The sequence below is a fragment of the Nilaparvata lugens genome, unplaced genomic scaffold (assembly GCF_014356525.2).
Source record: "Nilaparvata lugens isolate BPH unplaced genomic scaffold, ASM1435652v1 scaffold4344, whole genome shotgun sequence".
Taxonomy (NCBI): Eukaryota; Metazoa; Arthropoda; class Insecta; order Hemiptera; family Delphacidae; genus Nilaparvata; species Nilaparvata lugens.
In genome coordinates, this window is record NW_024090622.1 from 1 (window position 1) to 25448 (window position 25448).

General features: G+C 36.7%; 1 protein-coding gene across 1 annotated transcript; it reads right to left on the reverse strand.

The window, feature by feature from the left end:
* Positions 1–3655: 3655 nt before the first annotated feature.
* LOC111050947 (26S proteasome non-ATPase regulatory subunit 4-like) lies at positions 3656–21559 on the reverse strand (the record flags this gene model as incomplete). The annotated part of the gene is made up of 4 exons (XM_039444352.1): positions 21377–21559; positions 19769–19909; positions 17057–17168; positions 3656–3841 (listed from the first exon to the last, which is right to left on the reverse strand). Coding segments are annotated over exons 1-4 (465 nt in total), but the record flags the coding sequence as incomplete, so codon positions are not given.
* Between the last annotated feature and the right edge of the window lie 3889 nt (positions 21560–25448).

Sequence of the window (25448 nt, forward strand, 5' to 3'; positions counted from 1 at the left end):
TCTACCGGACCAAAACGTTCAAATTGGTAGGTATGTTCAGTTGACCTTTAGAGGCGCACTAAGAAATCTTTCGGCAATATTTTAACTCTAAGGGTGGTTTTAAAGGTTTAAAGTTCGTCTTTTAGCATGTATATTCTTCTTATTCTCTTAATTATAATTGAAAAAAGGCCATACCATATGTTCATATAGAACTATAATCTAGAGAGAGTACCTCTTCCAAACAGTTGTTAACTGGATACTAAATTAATAATTTTGTCAGGTTGGCATTAAGTTCAGTTGACTTTGTTAGGTTGGCACCAAGTTGAAGATTGAAATGCATTTATCGCGGAGAAATTGATTGGGCACTGCTACTTCAATCAGAGCTATTCCTCGGGTGAATATTGTTACTAGCCGTCAGGCTCGCTTCGCTCGCCATATCCGTTTAGCCAGACGTTTAGTCTGGACCCCCGACTGGATCGTCCTAACATATGATAAAAATGCTCAAATGAAAAATGCAGGCGAGCGAAGCGAGCCTGCTGATCTCATTTTGGACGATCCAGTCGGGGGTCCAGGGGGCGGAGCCCCTGGCTAGACGGATATGGCGAGCGAAGCGAGCCTTTCGGATAGTTTTTATTATAAACTAGCAGGTAACCCGTGCTCCGCAAGTGTCTAATTGAAAACTTGTCCTACTGAAATATTGAATAATTTAAAATAGACCAATAACCATCATCGGTGAATTAAGAATCTTTATGCAACATTTAAAGTTAACCAGTCCTGTATTTCAGACGTGATGATGCGTCATTCGTGAATTTCCAATCCGTACGTGTATAAGCCTATAATATTAGATTCAATCGTGTTTAAATGGAAGTTGAATGCCACGAGAACCAATGGATGAAGTGGATGTCGTTTTTAATCAGCGGTTAATAACTGTTAAATTTAGTAGATAAGTGCAACCAGGCCCTAGTTGAAAATCACAAATATGAAAATTTCAAGTCTTCAAAAAAACATTTTTATTAGGCTATTAGTTTATGTTTTTTATTTTGTTTAGATCCGCCCTTGGATGAAAATCATTGAACTTATATGTGACATGTTACTTTACTCTACTTTCTTGTTCACAATTATTAAACTGCATTAAGGGAGCAACGATCCCGCATTATATGACACGTCAAAGTTTATCCTAATTTAATACTACCATCCTTCATATTTCAACACAGCAGTCAATAGAACACAACAGATTTTACATAACATACATTAACCAACAAGGAAGTCTGCTAATCTGTAAGGACACAATACAATAAGGAATTCCCTGAGTGTTTTTGAGTGCTTCAAGCCCTCAATTTCTCTTATGTGAGATGGAATGAATTGAATATTTCATCCCCATATAAAACGGGCCACTCTCCAGCAGGCTAAGTCTATGATGTGGGTAAACAAAACCTCTAAATCTTGTATTATGGGGATGACTCACCAGGTTCTCCTCATACATCCGTCTATTTTTGAAAACGAAGATTGCTAAATTTAATATATAAAATAAATTTAGCAATCTTCGTTTTCAAAAATAGACGGATGTATGAGGAGAACCTGGTGAGTCATCCCCATAATACAAGATTTAGAGGTTTTGTTTACCCACATCATAGACTTAGCCTGCTGGAGAGTGGCCCGTTTTATATGGGGATGAAAATATTCAATTCAATCCATCTCACATAAGAGAAATTGAGGGCTTGAAGCACTCAAAAACACTCAGGGAATTCCTTATTGTATTGTGTCCTTACAGATTAGCAGACTTCCTTGTTGGTTAATGTATGTTATGTGAAATCTGTTGTGTTCTATTGACTGCTGTGTTGAAATATGAAGGATGGTAGTATTAAATTAGGATAAACTTTGACGTGTCATATAATGCGGGATCGTTGCTCCCTTAATGCAGTTAATAATTGTGAACAAGAAAAGTAGAGTAAAGTAACATGTCACATATAAGTTCAATGATTTTCATCCAAGGGCGGATCTAAACAAAATAAAAAACATAAACTAATAGCCTAATAAAAATGTTTTTTTGAAGACTTGAAATTTTCATATTAGTGATTTTCAACTAGGGCTGGTTGCACTTATCTACTAAATTTAACAGTTATTAACCGCTGATTAAAAACGACATCCGCTTATTCATTGGTTCTCGTGGCATTTAACTTCCATTTAAACGAGGTTGAATCTAATAGTATGGCTTATACACGTACGGGATTGGAAATTCACGAATGACGCATCATCACGTCTGAACTACTGGACTGATTAACTTTAAATGTTGCATAAAGATTCTTAATTCACCGATGATGGTTATTGGTCTATTTTAAATTATTCAATATTTCAGTAGGACAAGTTTTCAATTAGACACTTGCGGAGCACGGGTTACCTGCTAGTTTATAATAAAAACTATCCGAAAGGCTCGCTTCGCTCGCCATATCCGTCTAGCCAGGGGCTCCGCCCCCTGGACCCCCGACTGGATCGTCCAAAAATGAGATCAGCAGGCTCGCTTCGCTCGCCTGCATTTTTCATTTGAGCATTTTTATCATATGTTAGGACGATCCAGTCGGGGGTCCAGACTAAACGTCTGGCTAAACGGATATGGCGAGCGAAGCGAGCCTGACGGCTAGTAATATTCCCAGGAATAGCTCCGATTGAAGTAGCAGTGCCCAATCAATTTTTCCGCGATAAATGCATTTCAATCTTCAACTTGGTGCCACCTAACAAAGTCAACTGAACTTAATGCCAACCTGACAAAATTATTAATTTAGTATCCAGTTAACAACTGTTTGGAAGAGGTACTCTCTCTAGATTATAGTTCTATATGAACATATGGTATGGCCTTTTTTCAATTATAATTAAGAGAATAAGAAGAATATACATGCTAAAAGACGAACTTTAAACCTTTAAAACCACCCTTAGAGTTAAAATATTGCCGAAAGATTTCTTAGTGCGCCTCTAAAGGGTCAACTGAACATACCTACCAAATTTGAACGTTTTTGGTCCGGTAGATTTTTAGTTCTGCGAGTGATTGAGTCAGTCAGTCAGTCAGTGAGTGCCATTTCGCTTTTATAATTATATATAGATAATTGTAAAACTTTTACAAATAGAAGTTAAGTTGTAGACCATCAAATTGATGACGTGAACTATAAACTACATTTTCCATGACAGTTGACTAATAAGTTAGAAATAGCAATTCCAAACTACATTTTTATCAATAGTTAACAGTAAATATAGGAATCTCCAACTATTGACTAGATAATAATGATTTAAAACTACATTTTCAATGCCAGTTGATTAATAAGTTGAAAGCAGCAATTCAAATCTAACAGTTAACAGGCCTGGTAGGAATTTTCAACTACTAAGGTGGCAATAGTAATTTTGAAAGTACCTTTTCAATTAAACGACAGTTGACTAATAAGTTGGAAATAACAATTCGGAGCTACATTTCCATCAACAGTTAACTGTCAAGACAGACATTGTCAACTACAAACTAACATGATAGTAGTAGTTTTAAACTACCTTTTCAAAGCAGTTGACATGATAGTAGTAGTTTCAAATTACCTTTTCAAAGCAGTTAACTAATAAGTTGAAAATAGCTATTCAAAACTACATTTCCATCAACAGCTAACAACCCGGATAGGAATTTTCAACTACAAAGTGATACCTTTTCAACGACAGTTGACGATCCAGTGACCTCTTCACCGAAGCTGACAATGTCAACGTTGACCTTCTCCTTTTTGAGGCGTTTGGCCAGCTTGGTCAGCTCTTTCTCTTCGGCCTCGATGGGACTTCCGACAAACAGCACGATACGCATCTTATGCTCCTTGCTCTGCCTGTGCTTTAGAGCCAACTGCGCAACAATATAAAAACAAACCATTATTGGAAATTACTTCAACATTTCAAGTTCGAGACTGTAGAATCAAATTTCTTGCTCCCGATCCAACTGCGAAACAGTGTAATCTAAATATATCATTAATAAAGAAATAGTTATTTGTGCAACTAGTGCGCAAAATAACAGTTTGCTGCATCGAAAGAAACGTTTACGCACGAGCCGTAGGCGAGGGCGGAATGGTTTCTTGAGTGCAGCAGAGGAACTTTGCTCACGTATTTCACATTACATTTTTCCTACAGTTACCATTGAATATGAGAAGTGGTTGATTATGGTTAAAACTTGATAATCCAATTGAAATTAATATCAATATTTTATTCAATTAAAAATTAAATTAATACAATTAATTGAATAAGTTTGAGTAAATCATAATTTCTAACTAATTTCAAACCACCAATCATCATTTATGAATGAAAAAATATTATTTGAAATAATGAAATTAATAATGTTCAAAAGTATAATTTAATGAGTTATCATTTTTATTTATTGAAAATCAGAAAAAATATAGATAGAACAAATTCGCATTCAAAATACACGCCAACAATGTCAACAGCTGATTGGGATAGCTGCAAGATAATACGCAAAGTAATACTTTGCGCACTAGAGCGGAAAAGTGATTCTTTGCGTTCTGTAATCAGTACAGGAATGGTCACTTTTCAAGGTAACTGTAGAAATAGTTATTTGTGCAATTAGTGCGCAAAGTGACAGTTTGCTGCACTGAAAGAAACAGGCGAGGGCGGAATGGCTTCTTGAGTGCAGCAGAGGACTTTGCGCACGTATTTCACATTAAATTTTTCCTACAGTTACCATTGAATATGGAAAGTGGGTAATTATGGATAAAATGATGGCTGAAATCCATCAAATGTTTGTGATGCTGTTATTAATAACAACCTTAATTCATTTAAACATAATAATCCAATTGAAGTTGAAAATTCTCAGCCAAGTTCTCATTTTTTTCATTCAAGAATCAGAAAAAATACAGATAAAACAAAAAAATCGCATTCAAAATACATGCCAACAGCTGGTTGGGATGGCTGCAACATGGCTGAACCGACAAGCGCGCGACCTAGCGGGAAGAATCGTACCTAACTTCGTTTCATTCAGCTAAAAACAGTATTCAGATATTAGACTTATGGTTCACTAAAATTATTACCGAAAAATACTATAAGTAAACTAAAAAATATTTATAAAATAACATAGACAACAGAAAATATTTTATTTCGAACGGTAATTATTTAACCTGAAATTCGAATATTCTAATGTGTGTTTGCTACATTTCTCAGAGTTGAAATAATTATTACTGTCAATAGAAAATAAATATTATTTATTATTAAATGATGAGAGGTTATTATTTAATTATGATTTAGATAAACATTATTCTTGTTTTGACTTCTAGATTGGGATTTTATCACAAATGTAGGGTAGCCATTGAAATGATTCTTATCTAAATCTAACCACAGTCATTGTTACCAACTTAATTTTTGTTTTCGCGCACTAATCCTCCATATAACCCACCAACTATTTTGTGTGCCATTTTGCAAATCTGGAGTGCAGAAAAAAAAATTTCCGTACTAGAGCGGAAAAGTGATTCTTTGCGTTCTGTAATCAGTGCAGGAATGGTCACTTTTCAAGGTAACTGTAGGAAAAGAATATTAGCTTATACATGTACTGGTGATAGGAGATACACGAATGACATATTATCACTATTTATGAACTAATGAGCTGATTAACTTTTATATACAGTCTGAATTTACCGAAATAGACCTATTTTCATTGCTATTAATTGATTAGTTCTAGTTTATTAATTAAAAAAAATCTATTCAATTTAAGATTCAAAGTTTTCGTAACTATTAAATCCCAACCAAACAGAGCTTTCTCTAAACGATTCTGTAGCTTAATTTTTAGCACGCGCGACTCATGAATAAAAGGTTACGGGTTGGAGATCAATCCAACTTTTTTTTGCTAGAAATTTTCAACTCTGATAAAGATTATCCACGTAGTTTTGACAAAGTAATAAAGAATCATTCTATTTTATTGATGTTTCCTGGAGATAAGGAGATTGAATTTTAGAACACAACATTTTACCCAGTGCAAAGCACGGGTTACCTGATTTTTTGCAACAATTATTGAAATAGTCTACTTGACAAGTCACTTGAAGGTATGTGTCTGTAGAATTAAACTCTGTATTACTGTGCCTATACTCTGTCCAAAGAACGATGAGCGCTGGATGATTAAGCCGACCCTCGCTCTCCCACACGCAGGCACACACGCCCGGTCTACCTGTGCCATCCATATACTATGTATACTACTCTTGTATATTATTCTTTGACAGACCGTCCCTTTTCTTACACACACACACACACAAACAGAAACTGCGCTTGTGTGAGTGAGTTGTAGGAGGGTCGGCTCAATCATCCAGCGCTCATCGTTCTTTGGACAGATAGTGACAACTGAGAAACAGTATCAACATATCTTGTGTGGCTTGGAACTTATTCTTACCTAAATTTTTTTTAAATGAAGGGTGCTATAAATTTGTTTTGTTTTATTATTCTTACCCGTATGACAATGAATAATAAATAATTTTCTACAAACCTTTCTCATCAATGCAAATTAATGATACATTGAAATAATAGAATATGAAAAGAAATAATTCTGTACTGATCTAATAATTGGTATTGAAGTACAGTATTCAACTGCAATAGCTTTGGCTATAGTGAGGTCCACGTTATAATGGCAGTATTTGATTAATATTGGTGTAGCTATACTTGTCTATCATTTGACAAAACAGACAGCACTATCCTTCTATAGCTCCGCAACGTTGTCAAATCCGTTGTTAAGAATGTAGAAATATAATAAACTAGCCGTACGGCTCGCTTCGCTCGCCATATCCGTCTAGCCAAGGGGCTCCGCCTCCTGGACCCCCGACTGATCGTCCAAAAATGAGATCAGCGGGCTCGCTTCGCTCGCCTGCATTTTCATTTGAGCATACTTCATTCCATCAGAAAGTCAAAGTACTGAGAAAACGCAGAAAAGCTGAGAAAACGCTGATTTTGGGTGTATCTTTGATGAATATTTAAGTCCCTCATCACAAAATTTTTAGACCTTTGCTAAACATCTGTACCAAATTTGAACATTTCTGTCTATACTTGATGAAATAACTTTGGCGTTATTTCAAATTCCTTCTAACAGAACATTATTATACCCCATCTTAGCTTCTGTAGTAAATTTGAACATTTTCTTTTCATTTGTTCTCGATAAATTTGAGAAAGCGCAAAAAACCCTGGAAAACGCTAATTTTGGGCGTATCTTTTTTTCGTTATTGCAAATTCCTTCTAACACAACATTATTACACCCTAGCTGAGCTTCTGTACTAATTTGAACATTTTCTATTCATTTGTTCTCGATAAAGCTTATAAAACGCAGATTTTGGGCGTAGCTTTGAAATTTTTCCAAATCCGTTCTTAGTGCGCCTCTAAAGGGGCAGTTGAACATACCTACCAAATTTGAACGTTTTTGGTCCGGTAGATTTTTAGTTCTGCGAGTGAGTCTGTAAAATCTGACAAAGCATTTATTGGAACGGTTTCACTTTTATTCATTCCGCTACTATGTAACATCATGTCGTCATCATGTCTGTCTGTCTGCGCGCTGTGTCTTTCGTGCGTCTGCGCTGACCAGTGACGTCTCAATCGCGGTTTTTTGCCACTGCTCAATCAGCTGGTTTTCTGTGCTTTTATTCATATTTTTTCGTCGGATTGTTTGCCGTTGCAATTTTAATATTGTGCTATTCGATTTTTTAGAATTTAATCTTGTCTTTAGGCATCTTACCTTTTAGATATTTGTTACTTTTTCACCATTCGTTTGCGAGCGCCTTGCCTACGTTTCTAACACATCCGGCAGCTTGCCTTTTTCATTGTAGCTTGCAGGCTTGCAGCGTCTCTGTGTTCTTCTTCAATGGTGGATAGTCGATGGTGCATTTACGCCTTCGGTCTATACCTTTCATCTGAATTCATCGGACTTACAAAACGTTTTTAAAGTGTGAGTTATTCTTCAGATTAATTCGTTTGTTCTATTCTTCAGTGTGATTCAATTATTCATAGAGTTCTTCACTCAGTACTCTGTTAAAATTGGATAAACTTTGTCTAAAATTGCAACCGCGTGTGAGCGTTTCATCGCTATTTTTTGATCTACAAACCTTTTTAAAGTGTGAATTATTCTTCAGATTATTCGTTTGTTCTATTCTTCAGTGTGATTCAATATTCATAGAGTTCTTCACTCAGTTACTCTGTTAAAATGGATAAACTTTGTCTAAAATTGCAACCGCGTGTGAGCGTTTCATCGCTATTTATTTGATCTACAAACTTTTTAAAGTGTGAATTATTCTCAGATTAATTCGTTTGTTCTATTCTTCAGTGTGATTCAATTATTCATCGAGTTCTTCACTCAGTTACTCTGTTAAAATTGGATAAACTTTGTCTAAAAATTGCAACCTCATGTAAGCTTCAGTTGCCATTTTTTCTACAATTGGCTTCACCTCGTAAACTTCAAACTTTCAAGTGCATCATCTCTACTGTTTGGAAATCAATCCAAAAATTCCACAATTTGAAGATCGGATTATTCGTTTGGAATTCTACTCGCTCCAGCCTACTTTTCCATTGGGGGATTCGCCTGCTGTATGGACGTTTCCATGCTTGTCATCGCATGGCCTAATCACTTCATCGCTTGCTGATGTCCTGTTCCTGTTGGTATGCGGAGTCGTTGCCTGTCTGCCTGGCCGCATCTCCTCTTCAAAATTTTATTCAGGTTATGTAAATCGTTCTTTTCAATTTTCATTTACATATGCATCATTATTGTTTTATTAATGTCTATCTTGACATTCAACTCATTGAGGCCACTGACGCCTACTTATTATTTGATCAATGTCTATCTTGACATGCAATTACTAAGGCTACCAATGCCTATTAATTCATTGGATTTGACAGCTACCCTTGCTTTACAAGTGATTCACTGAGGCCACTGACGCCTACTTATTGCTTTTAATGTCTATCTTGACATTCAACTCATTGAGGCCACTGACGCCTACTTATTATTTGATTAATGTCTATCTTGACATGCAATTCACTAAGGCTTCTCGACGCCTATTTATTCATTGGATTTGACAGTTACCCTTGACTTCACAAGTGATTTTTTGAGGCCACTGACGCCTACTTATTATTTTATTGTGATGTCTATCTTGACATTCAACTCATTGAGGCCACTGACGCCTATATAATTGTATTCAATTGTAGCAATTATTCTTGTATTTAACAGCTACCCTTGGCTTCACAAGTGTTTTCTGAGGCCACTGACGCCTATATAATTGTATTCAATAGTAGCAACTATTAATTCATTGGATTTGACAGCTACCCTTGGCTTTACAAGTGTTTCACTGAGGCTACCGACGCCTACCTATTGTTTAGTTAATGTCTATCTTGACATTCATTTCACTGAGGCCATCGACGCCTATTTATTATTGGATTTGACAGCTACCCTTGGCTTTATAAGTGATTCATTGAAGGCCACTGTCGCCTATTACTCGTTCTAATTGATGTCTGTCTTGACATTCAATTCATTGAAGGCCCATGTCGCCTATATTTACCTGGATAATCTTCATTGTATTTATTAGCTACCCTTAGCTCTTAAGTGATATTTTAAGGCCAGTAGCGCCTATTAATTTTTGGTCAAGGTCTATTTTGACATTCTAATTACTGAAGGCTTATGCCGCATATTGTTATGTACTCTATTTGTTGAACACTACTTGCAGATCATTGTCATATTTTATATTAATAATAATATTATTATTATCCCTCTTATAATCATTAATATTGTACCTTAGTAATAACTTTCATTATTGCCCTCAATTTTATTCATTTCAGGTATCATTATTACCACCTTTGCATTATTGTCATACTTCAATGGTCATTAATGTCATTGACCTAATTTCTTTTAAATTTTGTAGTTCTCTACATTATTTCACATGTTGTAATTTTCCCAAGATTTGACTAATTGTTTTTGTGTATGTGGCCATCTGCCTATTATTATTTAAGGATTCAAAGACTTACCTACTTACAATTGCCTTTGTATGTGGCCATCTGCCTATTATTAATTCATTGATCTCAAAATATTTGATTCAATGTTTGTATGTGGCCACCTGCCTATCATATTTTATTGATCCCAAGATACTTGATACAATTGTTTTTGTATGTGGCCATCTGCCTACTATTATCATCTTATTATTATTAAATCTTATATTGTTGATTCATTTAGTCTTTTATTGGCGTACTTACCACACTTCAAGCTATCAGTATTTTTATGCACAGAATTCAAAGATTTATTTGTAGGTATTTACCCAACTATCATCCACAGTCCACTGCCCTGCCCTTGGATTCTGTCATAAAAATTGGTCCTCCAGCCGTCATTTTTGACCCAGTGTTTTCCTAGGATAATTGTTAATTGGACCAATTATAAAAATTGGTCCTCCTGCCCGTCATCTTTGACCCAGTTTGCCTAGGATAATTGTTAATTTTTATTACCCATTTCTTGGTCCATTGAACCGTGGGGTTTCAGTGACCGTGTGCCTAATAGTCTAGCTTGACGCCAATGATTAGGTCCCACTCTAGTGTATATTTTATTTCATTGTACCTTTGTATGTTTATATTGTTTAATATTGAGCATTCACACACTTGTTTCAAATTTTCAGTACTGGCTGCAACTCAAAGCACGCTGCGATGTGTATGCACCAGCTATCAACTATCTTGTACCCTGAGAGACTGAACCGCACTGAACTGGTCACAGACGGCTATTGCACATTGAGAAAACAACACACGGCATACCACACTGCCTTGCGAGCTCGCTACTTGACTCGCCGCACAGCAAGCTTGATACAACTTGCCTCAAACCCACAGGCGTGCCTCTCTGCGTACTGGACCAGCGCCCAAGGTTGCTATTGGCGCAGCAATCGCATTGCTACAGTGCCTACTTGTCATTCACTCAGGTTTTCTGTTAATTTTTTAGCATGTCTGATCATGAGGAAGATTCACTTCCTGAGCCTTCTGCTCTTTTCAATGCAAGAGACAATTTACACCAGGAAATAGATTGGTTCATAACCAGCTATAACGATTTTGTGTGGACACTGAAGCCACTTATTATCAATTATTGACTGTAAAAAACGAACTAGGTTCACTTAGAATTAAGTATAATAAGATACACCAACAACTATGGAATTCAGAGTTGCAAGTGCAGGACACTTCAACTCATTTTGAGATACTCAATAAGTTTATCTCCATTACCTCTAAGGCAAACGCTGCATTAACTGCCTTTGAAAGCAGACAACGCAACAATGAGGCCACTGCTGGTGCTTCCCAGCGGCAACATCTCAAAACGCACATTTGGCAAATTTTCAGTTGCCTCAGATTCCGCTTCCATGCTTCAATGGGGAGCTTTCAAAATGGCAAGCATTCTCAAGTGCTTTTACTATATTATTGGTAATCAAGATAACATTAATGATTCATTGAAATTTTTCTATCTTCGTCAATCACTCAGTGGTGAAGCTCTTGCTAGAGTGGAACACATTGAAGCTGACGAAAATGGTTTTCAGCTTGCATGGAACCTCTTAAGGGAGAGGTATGACAACAAGAGATTAATTGCTGCCAGGCACGTCACGGCAATTGAATCTCCGCCTACCATAAAGCATAACTGTCCGCAATCATTACGGGCATTCATTGACTTTTGCAAGTCCCACATCACCGCGCTCGAAGCGCTTCAACTTGGAGTCCAAATCAAGGACTTGTTGTATATGCACAAAATGTTGTTGCAGTTGGATACTGCTACTGTTCGAGAATGGGAAAAGAGTGTTGGTATACACGACATTCCCACCATTGATAAATTCTGGAATTTTTTGGAATCACAATGCAAAATCATGGAAGCTGTTGCTTCAAGCTCAGCTAACCATCATCAAGGAAATGTACAGCAAAGTACATCCAACTCGGTTGGTGCTCATAGCAAGCCGAAGTTCAACCAAAATCAATCGAATGTTCAAGCTAGGATGCAGGTTACTACCTCTTCTATGTCGCCTTGTAGTTTTTGTAATTCTGTTGGTCATTTTCCAAATCGTTGTAATGAATTATTGAAGTTACAGGTTACTGATCGTTGGAACGCTGTCCGTGACAAAAGGTTATGTTATAACTGCCTCAAGCCTTTTGCACCCAATCATGTTTGTTCGGACAAATGTGTACACTTTGTGGTAAGAGTCACCACACTGTTCTTCACAGGTCGTATCCTCAATCACGGGACACTCAGCCTACTTCTAAGGATAAGGTAACTTCAAATGTTATTCTTCTCATCCTTTGCTCCCTCCAGGGGCAAGAATGCTGTTTTGAATTCCGTCATGGTTCAGAATACGGAAACAACTAAGCAAGCTGTTTCTCATGCAGAACAGCCTCAGAAGAACTCTCATGTCACGATGAGCTCTACTTCGTCACTGTGTTTGCAACAGCAATCAACTGTCGCCTTGTTACCTACTGCTGAAGTTTTGGTTCAATCTTCTAGTGGGGAATTTATTAAAGCAACCGCTCTTTAGACTCTTGCTCTGATTGTAATTTGATGTCAACTAGTTGGCTGAAAAATTGTCACTTGTTACTTTGTATTCTGACACTTTGATTCATAGTGTAGGTGAGAATAAGACCAAATCATCTATTTCTCATTCAGTTTGCTTGTCTTCATCTGATCGTTTGTGGTCGGTTGAAGAAAATTGTATTGTAGTTGATAGCATATCAGCTAATGTTCCTAGTGTGAACATCGATCTTTCTAAAATTTCAATTCCGTTGAACTTAAATTAGCGGATCCATTGTTTGATCAGCCTAAGCCTGTAGATTTGTTACTTGGTGCTGGCATATTCGCATCGATACTTCAGCCTGGTAAATTGTATCTAGCTCAAAATGCTCCCATTCTTCAGAAAACCAGTCTAGGTTGGGTCATATTTGGTCCTTGTAAAGCTATTCGTCCTATTGCAGCACCTCGTTCGTGCCTCCCCGCTTCACCTGTGGCCGCTCCCCGTAGGGTCACGTCGAATTTTCTAACTTCAAATGATGTCTCTCATCAGTTAGAGAAATCAGTTCAGGTATCAGTTCAGGAAATCAGTTCTCAATCAGTTCAGGTATTAGCTACTACTTCTTCTCGTAATGATGTTATTTCAGGTATAATCAATAGTTGCTCCACCTATCACAAAATCGTTCGTACAACAGCGTATGTTCTACGGTTCATTCATAATTGTAGGAAACAAAATTCAGTCACTCCGCGTTTTGGTCAATTAACTATCTCTGAAATTTCAGAAGCTGAAAATTGTATCTTCAAATCTATTCAAGAAGAAGCTTTCTCTGCTGAACTTAAAGCATTGCGTCAAAATCAGGAGCTATTGCCTAATAGTTCTATTAAAGCCTTGTCACCATTCATTCATTCAGATTCTCTGCTCAGAGTTGGTGGACGTTTACAAAATGCAAATGCTTCCTTTGATTACAAACATCAAATATTGTTGCCTAGCAATCATAAATTCACTCGTGCATTGATTGTTGCTCACCATCGTCGTATAAGTCATGCTGGGGTGCAGGCCACCATGGCCATGTAAGACAACGATTTTGGTTTCCCTCCACCCGTCGCACCATCAAAAGTGTACTGCGGCATTGCATATTGTGTTTTCGCTTTTCGGCTCTTCGCTCTGAGCAATCATGGGTAGTTTACCAGCGGCCGCGTTCAGGCTAACTTTCCCTTTTATAATTGTGGTTTGGATTACGCCGGTCCTTTTTTCATCCGTGTAGGCGGCCCCAAATCTCGTACTTTTTCTAAGGCATACTTGTCGCTGTTTGTGTGTATGGTAACTCGTGCCGTTCATATTGAAACTGTCTCGGAACTTACTTCCAAGGCATTTATTGCCGCTCTGATTCGTTTTTCTGCTCGTCGTGGCATCCCGCATTCCATTTTTTCGGACAACGCCACAACTTTTGTTGGTGCCAACAATGAGCTACGTGAGCTCCACGAATTTTTGTCCTCTGATCGTCTCAAATCAGATATTCATGACACTATGTCTGTACTCAACATCCAATGGCACTTCATTCCCCCTCGGGCTCCACACTCGGTGGACTCTGGGAGAATGCGGTAAAAAATTTCAAACGCATATTCCGTGTAGTCACTTTCAACAAGGTATTTAACTTTGAAGAAGCCTGTACTCTTGCTGTTCAGGTCGAGGCCATCTTGAATTCGTGCCCTCTTGTTCCCTTGTCGGAAGATCCACATGATCTTGCCTACTTATCTCCAGGTCATTTTTTGATTGGACGTCCCCTACGTCATACCCTTCTTGCCGCCTAACACCAAACACATTGACCATCGTTCACGTTGGTATCAACTTGCCGTTTCTATCCAGGAACTCTGGGATAGGTGGTCTCGTGAATATTTAACCACTCTTCAGAAAAAAGGCAAATGGTTAAACAGTTGTGAAAATTTGAAGGTCGGTACAGTTGTCATCTTGAAGGATCCTGGTTCCGCGCAGTCCACTTGGAAGCTGGCGCGCATTACTGAAGTTCATCCCGGTAAGGACGACAAGGTTCGAGTTGTCACTGTTCTCACTCCCTCCGGCACCTTTAAGAGGGCTATTTCGAGTTTAGCACCTCTTCCCATTGATGAGGATTCTAGTTAATCCCCTTGCTCTTATGGTTCATGTTGTTTTCAGGTTTCATTGTTCTTTTCCCCTGGTTCTCACAAGGGGCCCAGTTTTCAATTTCCAATTGCCTTGCCAGATTTTACATATTTCTTACTTTTTCTTATTGTGCCATACGCCCATATGACACAAGGGGCCCAGTTTATGTAAAATCTGACAAAGCATTTATTGGAACGGTTTCACTTGTTATTCATTCCGCTACTACGTAGACATCATGTCGTCATCATGTCTGTCTGTCTGCGCGCTGTGTCTTTCGTGCGTCTGCGCTGACCAGTGACGTCTCAATCGCGGTTTTTTGCCACTGCTCAATCAGCTGGTTTCTGTGCTTTTATTCATATTTTTTTGTCGGATTGTTTGCCGTTGCAATTTTAATATTTGTGCTATTCGATTTTTTAGAATTTAATCTTGTCTTTAGGCATCTTACCTTTTAGATATTTGTTACTTTTTCACCATTCGTTTGCGAGCGCCTTGCCTACGTTTCTAACACATCCGGCAGCTTGCCTTTTTCATTGTAGCTTGCAGGCTGCAGCGTCTCTGTGTTTCTTCAATGGTGGATAGTCGATGGTGCATTTACGCCTTCGGTCTATACCTTTCATCTGAATTCATCGGACTTACAAAACGTTTTTAAAGTGGGAGTTATTCTTCAGATTAATTCGTTTGTTCTATTCTTCAGTGTGATTCAATTATTCATCGAGTTCTTCACTCAGTTACTCTGTAAAATTGGATAAACTTTGTCTAAAATTGCAAACACGTGTGAGCGTTTCATCGCTATTTATTTGATCTACAAAACCTTTTTAAAGTGTGAATTATTCTTCAGATTAATTCGTTTGTTCTATTCTTCAGTGTGATTCAATTATTCATCGAGTTCTTCACTCAGTACTCTGTTAAAATTGGATAAACTTTGTCTAAAATTGCAACCTCATGTAAGCTTCAGTTGCCATTTTTTCTACAATTGGCTTCACCTCGTAAACTTCAAACTTTCAAGTGCATCACTCTACTGTTTGGAAATCAATCCAAAAATCCACAATTTGAAGATCGGATTATTCGTTTGGAATTCTACTCGCTCCAGCCTACTTTTCCATTGGGGGATTCGCCTGCTGTAATGGACGTTTCCATGCTTGTCATCGCATGGCCTAATCACTTCATCGCTTGCTGAGTCCTGTTCCTGTTGGTAATGCGGAGTCGTGCCTGTCTGCCTGGCCGCATCTCCTCTTCAAAATTTTATTCAGGTTATGTAAATCAGTCTTTTCAATTTTCATTTACATATGCATCATTATTGTTTTATTAATGTCTATCTTGACATTCAACTCATTGAGGCCACTGACGCCTACTTATTATTTGATCAATGTCTATCTTGACATGCAATTTACTAAGGCTACCGACGCCTATTAATTCATTGGATTTGACAGCTACCCTTGGCTTTACAAGTGTTCACTGAGGCCACTGACGCCTACTTATTGCTTTATTAATGTCTATCTTGACATTCAACTCATTGAGGCCACTGACGCCTACTTTTATTTGATTAATGTCTATCTTGACATGCAATTCACTAAGGCCATCGACGCCTATTTATTCATTGGATTTGACAGTTACCCTTGACTTCACAAGTGATTTTTGTGAGGCCACTGACGCCTACTTATTATTTTATTGATGTCTATCTTGACATTCAACTCATTGAGGCCACTGACGCCTATATAATTGTATTCAATGTAGCAATTATTCTTTGTATTTAACAGTACCCTTGGCTTCACAAGTGATTTTTCTGAGCCACTGACGCCTATAAATTGTATTCAATAGTAGCAACTATTAATTCATTGGATTTGACAGCACCCTTGGCTTTACAAGTGTTTCACTGAGGCTACCGACGCCTACCTTTGTTTAGTTAATGTCTATCTTGACATTCATTTCACTGAGGCCATCGACGCCTATTTATTATTGGATTTGACAGCTACCCTTGCTTTATAAGTGATTCATTGAAGGCCACTGTCGCCTATTACTTTTATATTATCCTTGAAATTCGAAATTTCCAATAACCTTGTATATACGTCGACGCGCAATTTAAAAAGGAGCATACCTGTCAAATTTCATAAAAATATATTGCTGCGTTTCGCTGTAAATGCGCAACATATAAACATTTAAACATGAAGAGAAATGAAAAACCGTCGACTTGAATCTTAGACCTCACTTCGCTCGGTCAACAATGTAGAAATATAATAAATCAAGGCAGAGAATCGGCAACGCTGTTCTCCTATCTTTATTCACTGCCATTATAACGTGGACCTCGCTATAGGCGATATGTTCATTATCAATAATGTTCAATGAAATCAAATAAACATGGAATTGTTAACTCATTTTATTGCATTAAATTGAGTCTTGAATACTAAAAAATAAAAATTAATGAATGAATAGATTGCTATAATGAAATGACTTACATGGGCAATTCTGATTCCAGTGAGCAGATTAATATTGCCATTTGCCTGAACCTTATGCAACTTGGACAGAATTCGACCCACATCTGAAGTCAGCGTAGCCAAAACTTCCACACTGAAAAGATTTAAATTAAGATAAATACATTTTTAATCAACTCTTTATTCATTCATACAATAAGTACATTATTGAAATGATAGGGTGAGGAAAAATAAGGTAACCTTGTGCTATTCCTCTCCTAAATTCAGATAACGTAACACATAGTCCGAAATAGGTTAAGTCTTGTAGTTCTTCAATTCACAAAATTTTCAATCCTAAAATATTTTCACAAAGTAGATTTTCAAATTAACATGCTTCAAAATTAAACATAGAAGAAATATTTCACATTATTATAACCAAAATAGGGAATATTCACATATCTCTTTTCTGTATAGGGCTACTTGTAATATAAATAGAAATAAAAATCTCAGTACCCTTTTTGAATTATTAGGGGTATTAACAATTTTGGAGATAGCTGGCTAAGTCGAGCTATTCGCTAACTCCAGCTATTTGCTAAGTATGTGTTAACTCAATGCTATAGTGGTACGTTAACAGACGAGGTGCAGGTTTGAATCTGCTAACTCTAGCTATCTCTGTTAAAGCGACAGCCATATGTTTTTAATCTTACTTTTTCTAACTAACTTTAAGTTACACAAATTATCCGCTTGGATCACTACTGCAGTTAGCTAATAGCAGATGGTTTTTTAGATGGGGCGTTCACAATCCAGAGTTATCATATAGCACTTTAGCTGGCTAAAACAACATTGTGAATACCCCTATTTTATCACAACATGTTTCAACATTGATGCCATTTTCAAGTTAAATATTAAGTTCAGTATAACATTTTTTTTAAGAATCCTGAAAAGCAAACTTCATTCTCTCTGCTTCCTGTTCATCATCATTGCAGAAAATAGATTAAAATTGCTGTTGAAATTATATTTTGACATTAATAAATTCTAGCTAAAATTATAATTGGCATTTAAATAGTATGATCATATTATTCTAGATACAATGTGTAGGTGAAAAAACAATTTTAAATATTATGAACATATTTTGTTGTAGGCCTAATCATTATCATCCATCATTGACTAGGCTTATAATGCCTTTTCCGGTTTCCACCGCTTCCTCGGTCTTCCGATGTCTCTTTTTCCCCAACCAACTGCAACTTCCAAGCTTGTAGTGGACGACGTGTTACCATCACAGGTAATTTGTCCACTTCAATCTATATTGATTTATAATTTCTACTAGAGCTTGCACATTGCACTCAATTCGGATTGTTTCATTTTTATGTGATCTCGTCTTGAGTATACTTGAATGAAACCTCATCTCTGATGCATGAATTCGTGAGTCATCGTTCTTGGTCTTTGCCCATAGGCTACCTCACTAAGCAGGAGAGCTATGTCATTGATAGGAATATTGTCTTATAGAACTTTATCTCTGTTTATTTTCTGGCATTAGCCATTTATGTTCGGTGAATGGTCCCACAAAATTTGTGGAACGGTTAATTGACTTGAACTTCGCTATTTTCTGATGTATATCACGTTCTCTGTCATAGGATTCATCACAGCCCAGATATTTAAAGTTACTCACCTAAACCATTATTATACAGAGTGAGCATAAATAACTATAGAACACATCATGGGTAGTACTAGCTACTTGCTAATAACGAGTAGTAGCGCGCCTATTTTTGTGACAAACATTGGTATAGCTTCTACAATTTGTGATGAACTTCATCGGAACAGTCGGCTCAATGGTGGGGGGAACAGAGCGTCAGGAGAAAGCTATGTGCGTTCTGTGGTTTCACGAAAGCAAATCGGTTATTACTGTTTAAAGACGTTTTCGTTTAGACTTGGAGTATGGCCATGGAAAATAAGGTGTATGCAACCAAGTCATGTAAAGGTGCGTACAATAATTATAAGCGCCGCAAACATGAGCAATTCACTTTTAATCAGCTGATTATATCTGTATTTTTACAGAAACGGTAAGATACAGATATAAAAAGCTTGGCATCAGCTGATTAAAAGTGAATTGCTCATGTTCGCGGTGTATAAATCTGTACGCACCTTTATATTGATGTACTAAAACTAACAATTGAAGCCGTAGGAATTCAGGACATCACTCCAGAAATAATATTCCAGCAGTTGGTTACACTGCAATTTCAAATAAAATCTTCCTATTTTGATACCTGGCCGGAACATCATAATTGAATGAAGCTGTTGAGAGAGTGCCAGGTGGGCGAAGTGGTAAAGCCGCTCCCCCGGCAAGGGACAATTACCGGGTTCGATTTCCGGTCTGGGCGCAATTTTTGGACAGTTTCATTCATCAGATTTTCTTCTACTATTTAGTTCTTTGGTAAGTATTTGCAGTAGCAGAAGTCCTTAGTTCTATTAAAATAATTGGATATTTTAAATAATTATTATTCAGTAATAATATTTCAGCAGTTGAACAGCAATTTCCAATAAAATGAATCAATATTCAAGTAAGTACACTTATTCGTGCTTTATTATTCACCTATGATTAGGATAATAATAACTATTAATCTTATAAGTAAATAGCTTTGTTTGTTAACTATGAAAACTAAAGTTAATTATAACTATTTAGGAATGTAAGAGTCACTCCCCTTGACTAGATGCGATTTCATATCTTGAGAATATTTGTTGCTCTATTGCTCTACTTACTTGGCTAGTGTGAGAAGTCCAACATTGTTCTCAGCATTAGCTCTAGTCTTTGAATGGCAAACGAGGTTGACGGCATCTTGTTGCGCCTGCAATCGAGTTGGAATGAAGTCGCCATTACGCATGTAGTCGCTGTTATCCACACTAAAATCAACAAAAAATCGTAAAAAATAAGAATACTCTAAAACATCCAGTATGGAAAAGAGTTTTCAAGTTTAGCATAGGACTAGATCTCTGGTAAGCTTCTTCTAGGTCTGTCTAGAGTAGCGGTAAAGGTTCATTGCCTATATTCTATATATTAAATAGACTACTAGGTACTATATACTATATTATAGACTACGTTAATATAATGGTGCGTGGCTAGTGGCGTACAGCCGTCGCTTATGCGGGAAATTTTCTATGTGACTAATAGTAGACCGCTAGTCTGATATTTCACCACTCACGCTCCGACTGGTTTTCCACGAGCTAGTCCAACGTTCCCACTCACGTTCCAACTCGACTACGCGGCTGACCTTGGGATCTTGGATGCTAGACATCCAACTTTCGACCCAACATCAGGAACCCCATTCACGGTTTGACGTCGACCCCAATATTGGATCTCAAGTTGAAAATAGAAATCGGATAGTGAATGGGTCGCTTTAAGAAGGCCATTCTCTATCAGACTGGTGATCCAACATTTGATTTTTGATCCGACATCAGACCATGAATGAGGTTGTTCGATGTTGCTAGTCTATCGGATGAGTTGGATGAACTAGAGGTCCAACATACAACTAGAATTCGTTTTTCATTTACTAGACTAAAGTTGGAGCGTGAGAGATGAAACATCCGATTAGTAGGCCAAGTAGTGTTACAACAGTTGGACTGCTTCAGGAATTTGACCAGTCTGGAATTAGACCATAACTTTGAAGCTTTTTATAACACTCCGACAGAGGAGTATTGGCTCCAATCCTAATGCCTAGTTTACACTAAACACTAACACCAAATTAAAGACCAATCTGATGAGCAAAAATTGGAGCAATGGCAAGTAAAGGCCAATGAAGGCAAGCACTGGCAAATCTCTAATCCACACTCTTACGCTGGTCGGCATTTGTACTCTTTGGTCGCTAATGTGGATGCGGCGTAACAAAGAAATTGAAAGTTGTAGTAGCATTATAGTTAGTTCACTAGAAACAAGATGAAGTATACTTAATAAATTGGACAATAGGAAAAATTTGGGGTAATCAATACTTTGATTAATGTGCATAAATTTACAACTATAATGCTGGAATACCTACTCAGGTTTATCTTTTTGAAATACAGAACAAAGGCATTTTTGTTAAGTTTGATTGTTGAGTTTACAGAAAAACAAGGGCTTTAGCTACATTGTACCTAAAAACTTAACCTTAGCCTAAACAAATCTTTTAATTAAAGAGCCACTTCCACTTTTCAAAATTGAATCTAATATTTAAATTTAGATAAGCAATCATGAATTTGATAAACTAATATAAAGTATTGCAGTAAGTTACTCAGTTTTATTATCAAGAGAAGAAATTAAAATAATGAAGAAGGCTCTTTTGGTTTCCTAACCTGAAAAGTCATATAGCAACAAAACAAAAGATTTTGTATACTTACCATATCATAGTACTCTCACGAACCATGGTTGGATGTGATTAAGAAAATACAAACAAATTAGCAAAGATCCCAAACAAATAAACCAAAATTATTCGGCTAGAAAGTGAAAATGTTGACGATTACAAAGCAAAACTTTTGCTATTTGCTGATTCAGGTTCTCGAATTCGAATCGAGCTATCAGCTATCGAGTATCGACATAGGCCCAACGACTATCGACTTATTAAATGATGACTCTTGATCTATCGCTACGCCATCGCAATAGTTTAAGCGCAAAAGTTCAAAAGAAAGGAATGCCAGTCGCGTATCTCTTCGCTTGACCTTGTTTTTTTCAATCGAAATAGATTTCCTTAATCTGTGATAATTTTTAATTCCAATTCAGGTTTAAATGTTTAATGCATAATATGGGTTCTTCAAGCTATTTTTACAGCAAGAAACACTTAAATAATGGCAAAACAATGTTTCTCTTAATCAATATTATTACTGAAGTGGTAGATATATTTTTATAACTAAGTTATCATTATTCAGAATTATCTATCATTTTATAATCTCGCAAAAGATTAAATGTAATTAAAGTGCAAGTAATATTAATGCATAAAATTTGATATCCAAATTTTAAGTGATGAAACCTATCACTTGCACAAGTGCAAGTGATAGGTAAAGTATTAAAAAGGTATGAGTCCAATACTCTGGAATACCCACAAGTGTTCATTCTCTTAATAAGGATTCAAAACATGGAGGCCTGCAATACCAAACCAAAACCACATTCAAATAAGGTAAAGGAGAGTTGTGTTGATGAGAACAGGGATGAATATCAGAACGGTCCACAGGATGAGAGATGCCCTACTCAAGGATTTGGAAAACGGCTGAAGGAAAGGAAGAAGAGGCACTACTGCTGATCGGGGACAATACGCTAAGGATGGCGGAGATAAATTAATGAGAGACACATTTGGGCAAGACTTGGAGGTAGAAATTGTACCCTTTGGAAAAATCCAAGATGTCAGCAGTAGAGCACTTAAAATCAGAAACACTATTCCATTGAAAGTTCTACTCAATGTAGGTTCAAATAACCTACAGCATCAATGAGCATGTCATGAGACCATTATGACTCACTTTGGAGGCTAACATTAAACGGTTTCCACATGCTAACTGGTACGTCACATCTATTCCAATTCCGGAGGATATAGGTGAGAGACTCATTGATGAAACAAACAAGGATCTAAAGTTTATGTGCTGGCAGCTTAATGCTACATTTATTGACAACTCAAATCATTTACATAAGCGTCACCTGAGCTTGGATGGATAAAGTTTAAACCTATAGTGTGGTCCACGTTATAATGGCAGTATTTGATCAACATTGATGCTGGTAATCTTGTCTATCATCCGACAAAACAGACAGCGCTATCTTTCTACAGCTCCACAACGTCGCCAAATCCGTTTTCAAATACGAAATTATAATTATATTATAATTAATCAAGTCAGACAATCGGTAACGCTGGTCTTCTATCTTTATCCACTGCCATTATAACATGGACCTCACTATATAGAAGGTTCTAAAATCTTGGCAGAACAACTTGTGAGTGCACTGGAGTGTAAGGCAGGAATTCAGGATAGCAGCTAACCAAACAGAAGATGACCGAAAATGCCATAGACCAAATAATACAACCAATAAAACAATAGGAAATGCACACAAAAATCGTTGACTGTTCTCCACCTAAATATTCAAAGAGGTCTTCAAAATAAACTTAGATGGACTGGTTGTAGAGTTCGAAAAATTTCACCCTGATATTCTAATTATTATCTCGGAACATGGCTTAGGCACGGACCAATTTAATCTCACAAATATCGAAGGTTTTAGACTGACCTCCAGTTATTGTCGAACTGAACGTATGTGGGGTGGCGTAGCTGTTTTTGTAAAAAATAATTCTTCTGTTGACATAGATGAGCTTCAGTTACCAGAACAATGCAAGTCAAAGGAACAAGTGTTTGAAACTGTGGGATTGATACTCAAATATCAATCAAGAAAATTGATTCTAATAGGAACATACAGATCTCCTAGCACTGATATAGTGGAATTTTTTAGGAAAATTGGTACAGTTACTCGGACAACACACAAAGAAGTCAAATGATATAATGGTACTGGGATATGCAAACTTTGACATACTCAGACCAGATGAGCGCAGTGTAAAGGACCTTCGAAATGAGTTATCTGAGTTTGGATGCAGAATACATCACATCCCTGTAACAAGGAAAACCCCCACTACTGTATCCAGCATTGATGGGTCTTACACAACTATCAAACAAGAGGAGATCGAGGTAAAAGCACACTATACATCACTGTCAGACCACCATTTGTTGCTATGCAAAATAAAAATAGAAGTAAAAGTTGCCACACTTCTCACAGAGACTCTATAGGAATGTCTCAAAAAACAAATTAACTGAACTAGCATGTACTGTATCTCTTATTTTTATTTCTTTTAGTAACTTCTTTATCGATTGTAAATGGTAGTGAAGACTGTTTTGGGCTTAATGCCTGTAGTCTGTAATAGTTGTTCTGTAATAAATAAATATATAACTAAAGCAAATGTTAAACAGGGCCGCCCAAAGGGCAGGGCGACCGAGGCGGTGATGATGGCTGAAGCTGAAAATTAGGTGTTTTTCACAATACAAGGATCATTGTTGTCTGGTGTACCTGGAAATCTATAAATGAGATAAAGCGTTCCACCTGATCTTAGATTGTAGAGCACACAAATACGCCCAGAGGGACTTTGAATTATACATCTAACTAAATGGTAACAATCGGAAGATATTGTTGATCAAAAATTATAATTCGTCAGAATTGATTTTTTCTTTAAAATTTACTCATTTTTGAAAAAAATCATAACTCAGTACTTATTGGAGATAAAGAGTTGCGAATGATCTCATTTTATAATCTAAAACAAAGACTGAAGCAAATTTCTCCGTCCGATTACTGGATTTGGCAGAAATAGCTGAAAAGTGGAAAATGAACTGTTCAATAGAATAGTTCACAGAAATTCTTGTTTATGAAGCCATAACTCCACTTTTCGTTGCACAGACGTCAAAGTAAACTATAGCTCACATAAAACTAAAATCGCCCGATTAGACACATGATTTTGTTGCACGGTCTTCAGAAGGAGCTTATTTTATGTCTTCAATCGATAAAAACGGTTAGTTTATTTACATAAGGGCCCGAAGTCCTGCTGTTAAATCCACTACCTATCTACTCGCGCCAAATGCATTTTAGAGCTCATAATAGCTTGTTTTTGAAAGTTGTTTACGAAAAACTAACTTCATTATGAGTAAATTATCTTTACCGAGTATAGCTTACTAATAAGTATAATATAATTATTATTAACAATTAAATATTTATAAGTATTTTTATTTTGTAACGAGTACTTTGGCTACCCACAACTCATATATTTATTGTAGTCTCATTACTTGTAGATGCTCAACCAATATAATAGAATTATTGTTATATAATTCTAATTAAATTATAACTATTATGTCCCAGCCTACATGATTATTGAAAACCAATGATTATAATAATTTATTATCAATTTATGTTTGATGGAATTTAGTTTTTTTAGTTACGGAAATCATCCGTTATGAATGTTTTGATTGGTCAGTAAGTTTCAGTATAGAGAAACGATAGCATAAGTAGATATCCCATGGTATAAGGCGTTTATATAGCAACTTTTACTGTTATCCCAAGCCGATAGTTAACGTGTGGTTCTTTCCTATGCAGCTGTGTGACGCTGGTAGTCTCTCAAATTGTGCCGTTCATACACTCTCACCCCAACAAAACAGTGATAATTGACAATAGTCGACAGTAATCGGCTTGAGATAACAGTAAAAGTTGCGACATAAATTCGCTATACCATGGAATATCTACTTACGCTATTGTTTCTCTATGGTTTCAGGCTCTACTTAGGTACTTGATTGATTATGTTATACAGTACCGGTAAGGTAAGCTGCCTAATATATTTCATTATTTTTAATAATGTATTGAAGGAAGATTTTTGTTAATGAGTTGATAATAAATAAACTCTCATAA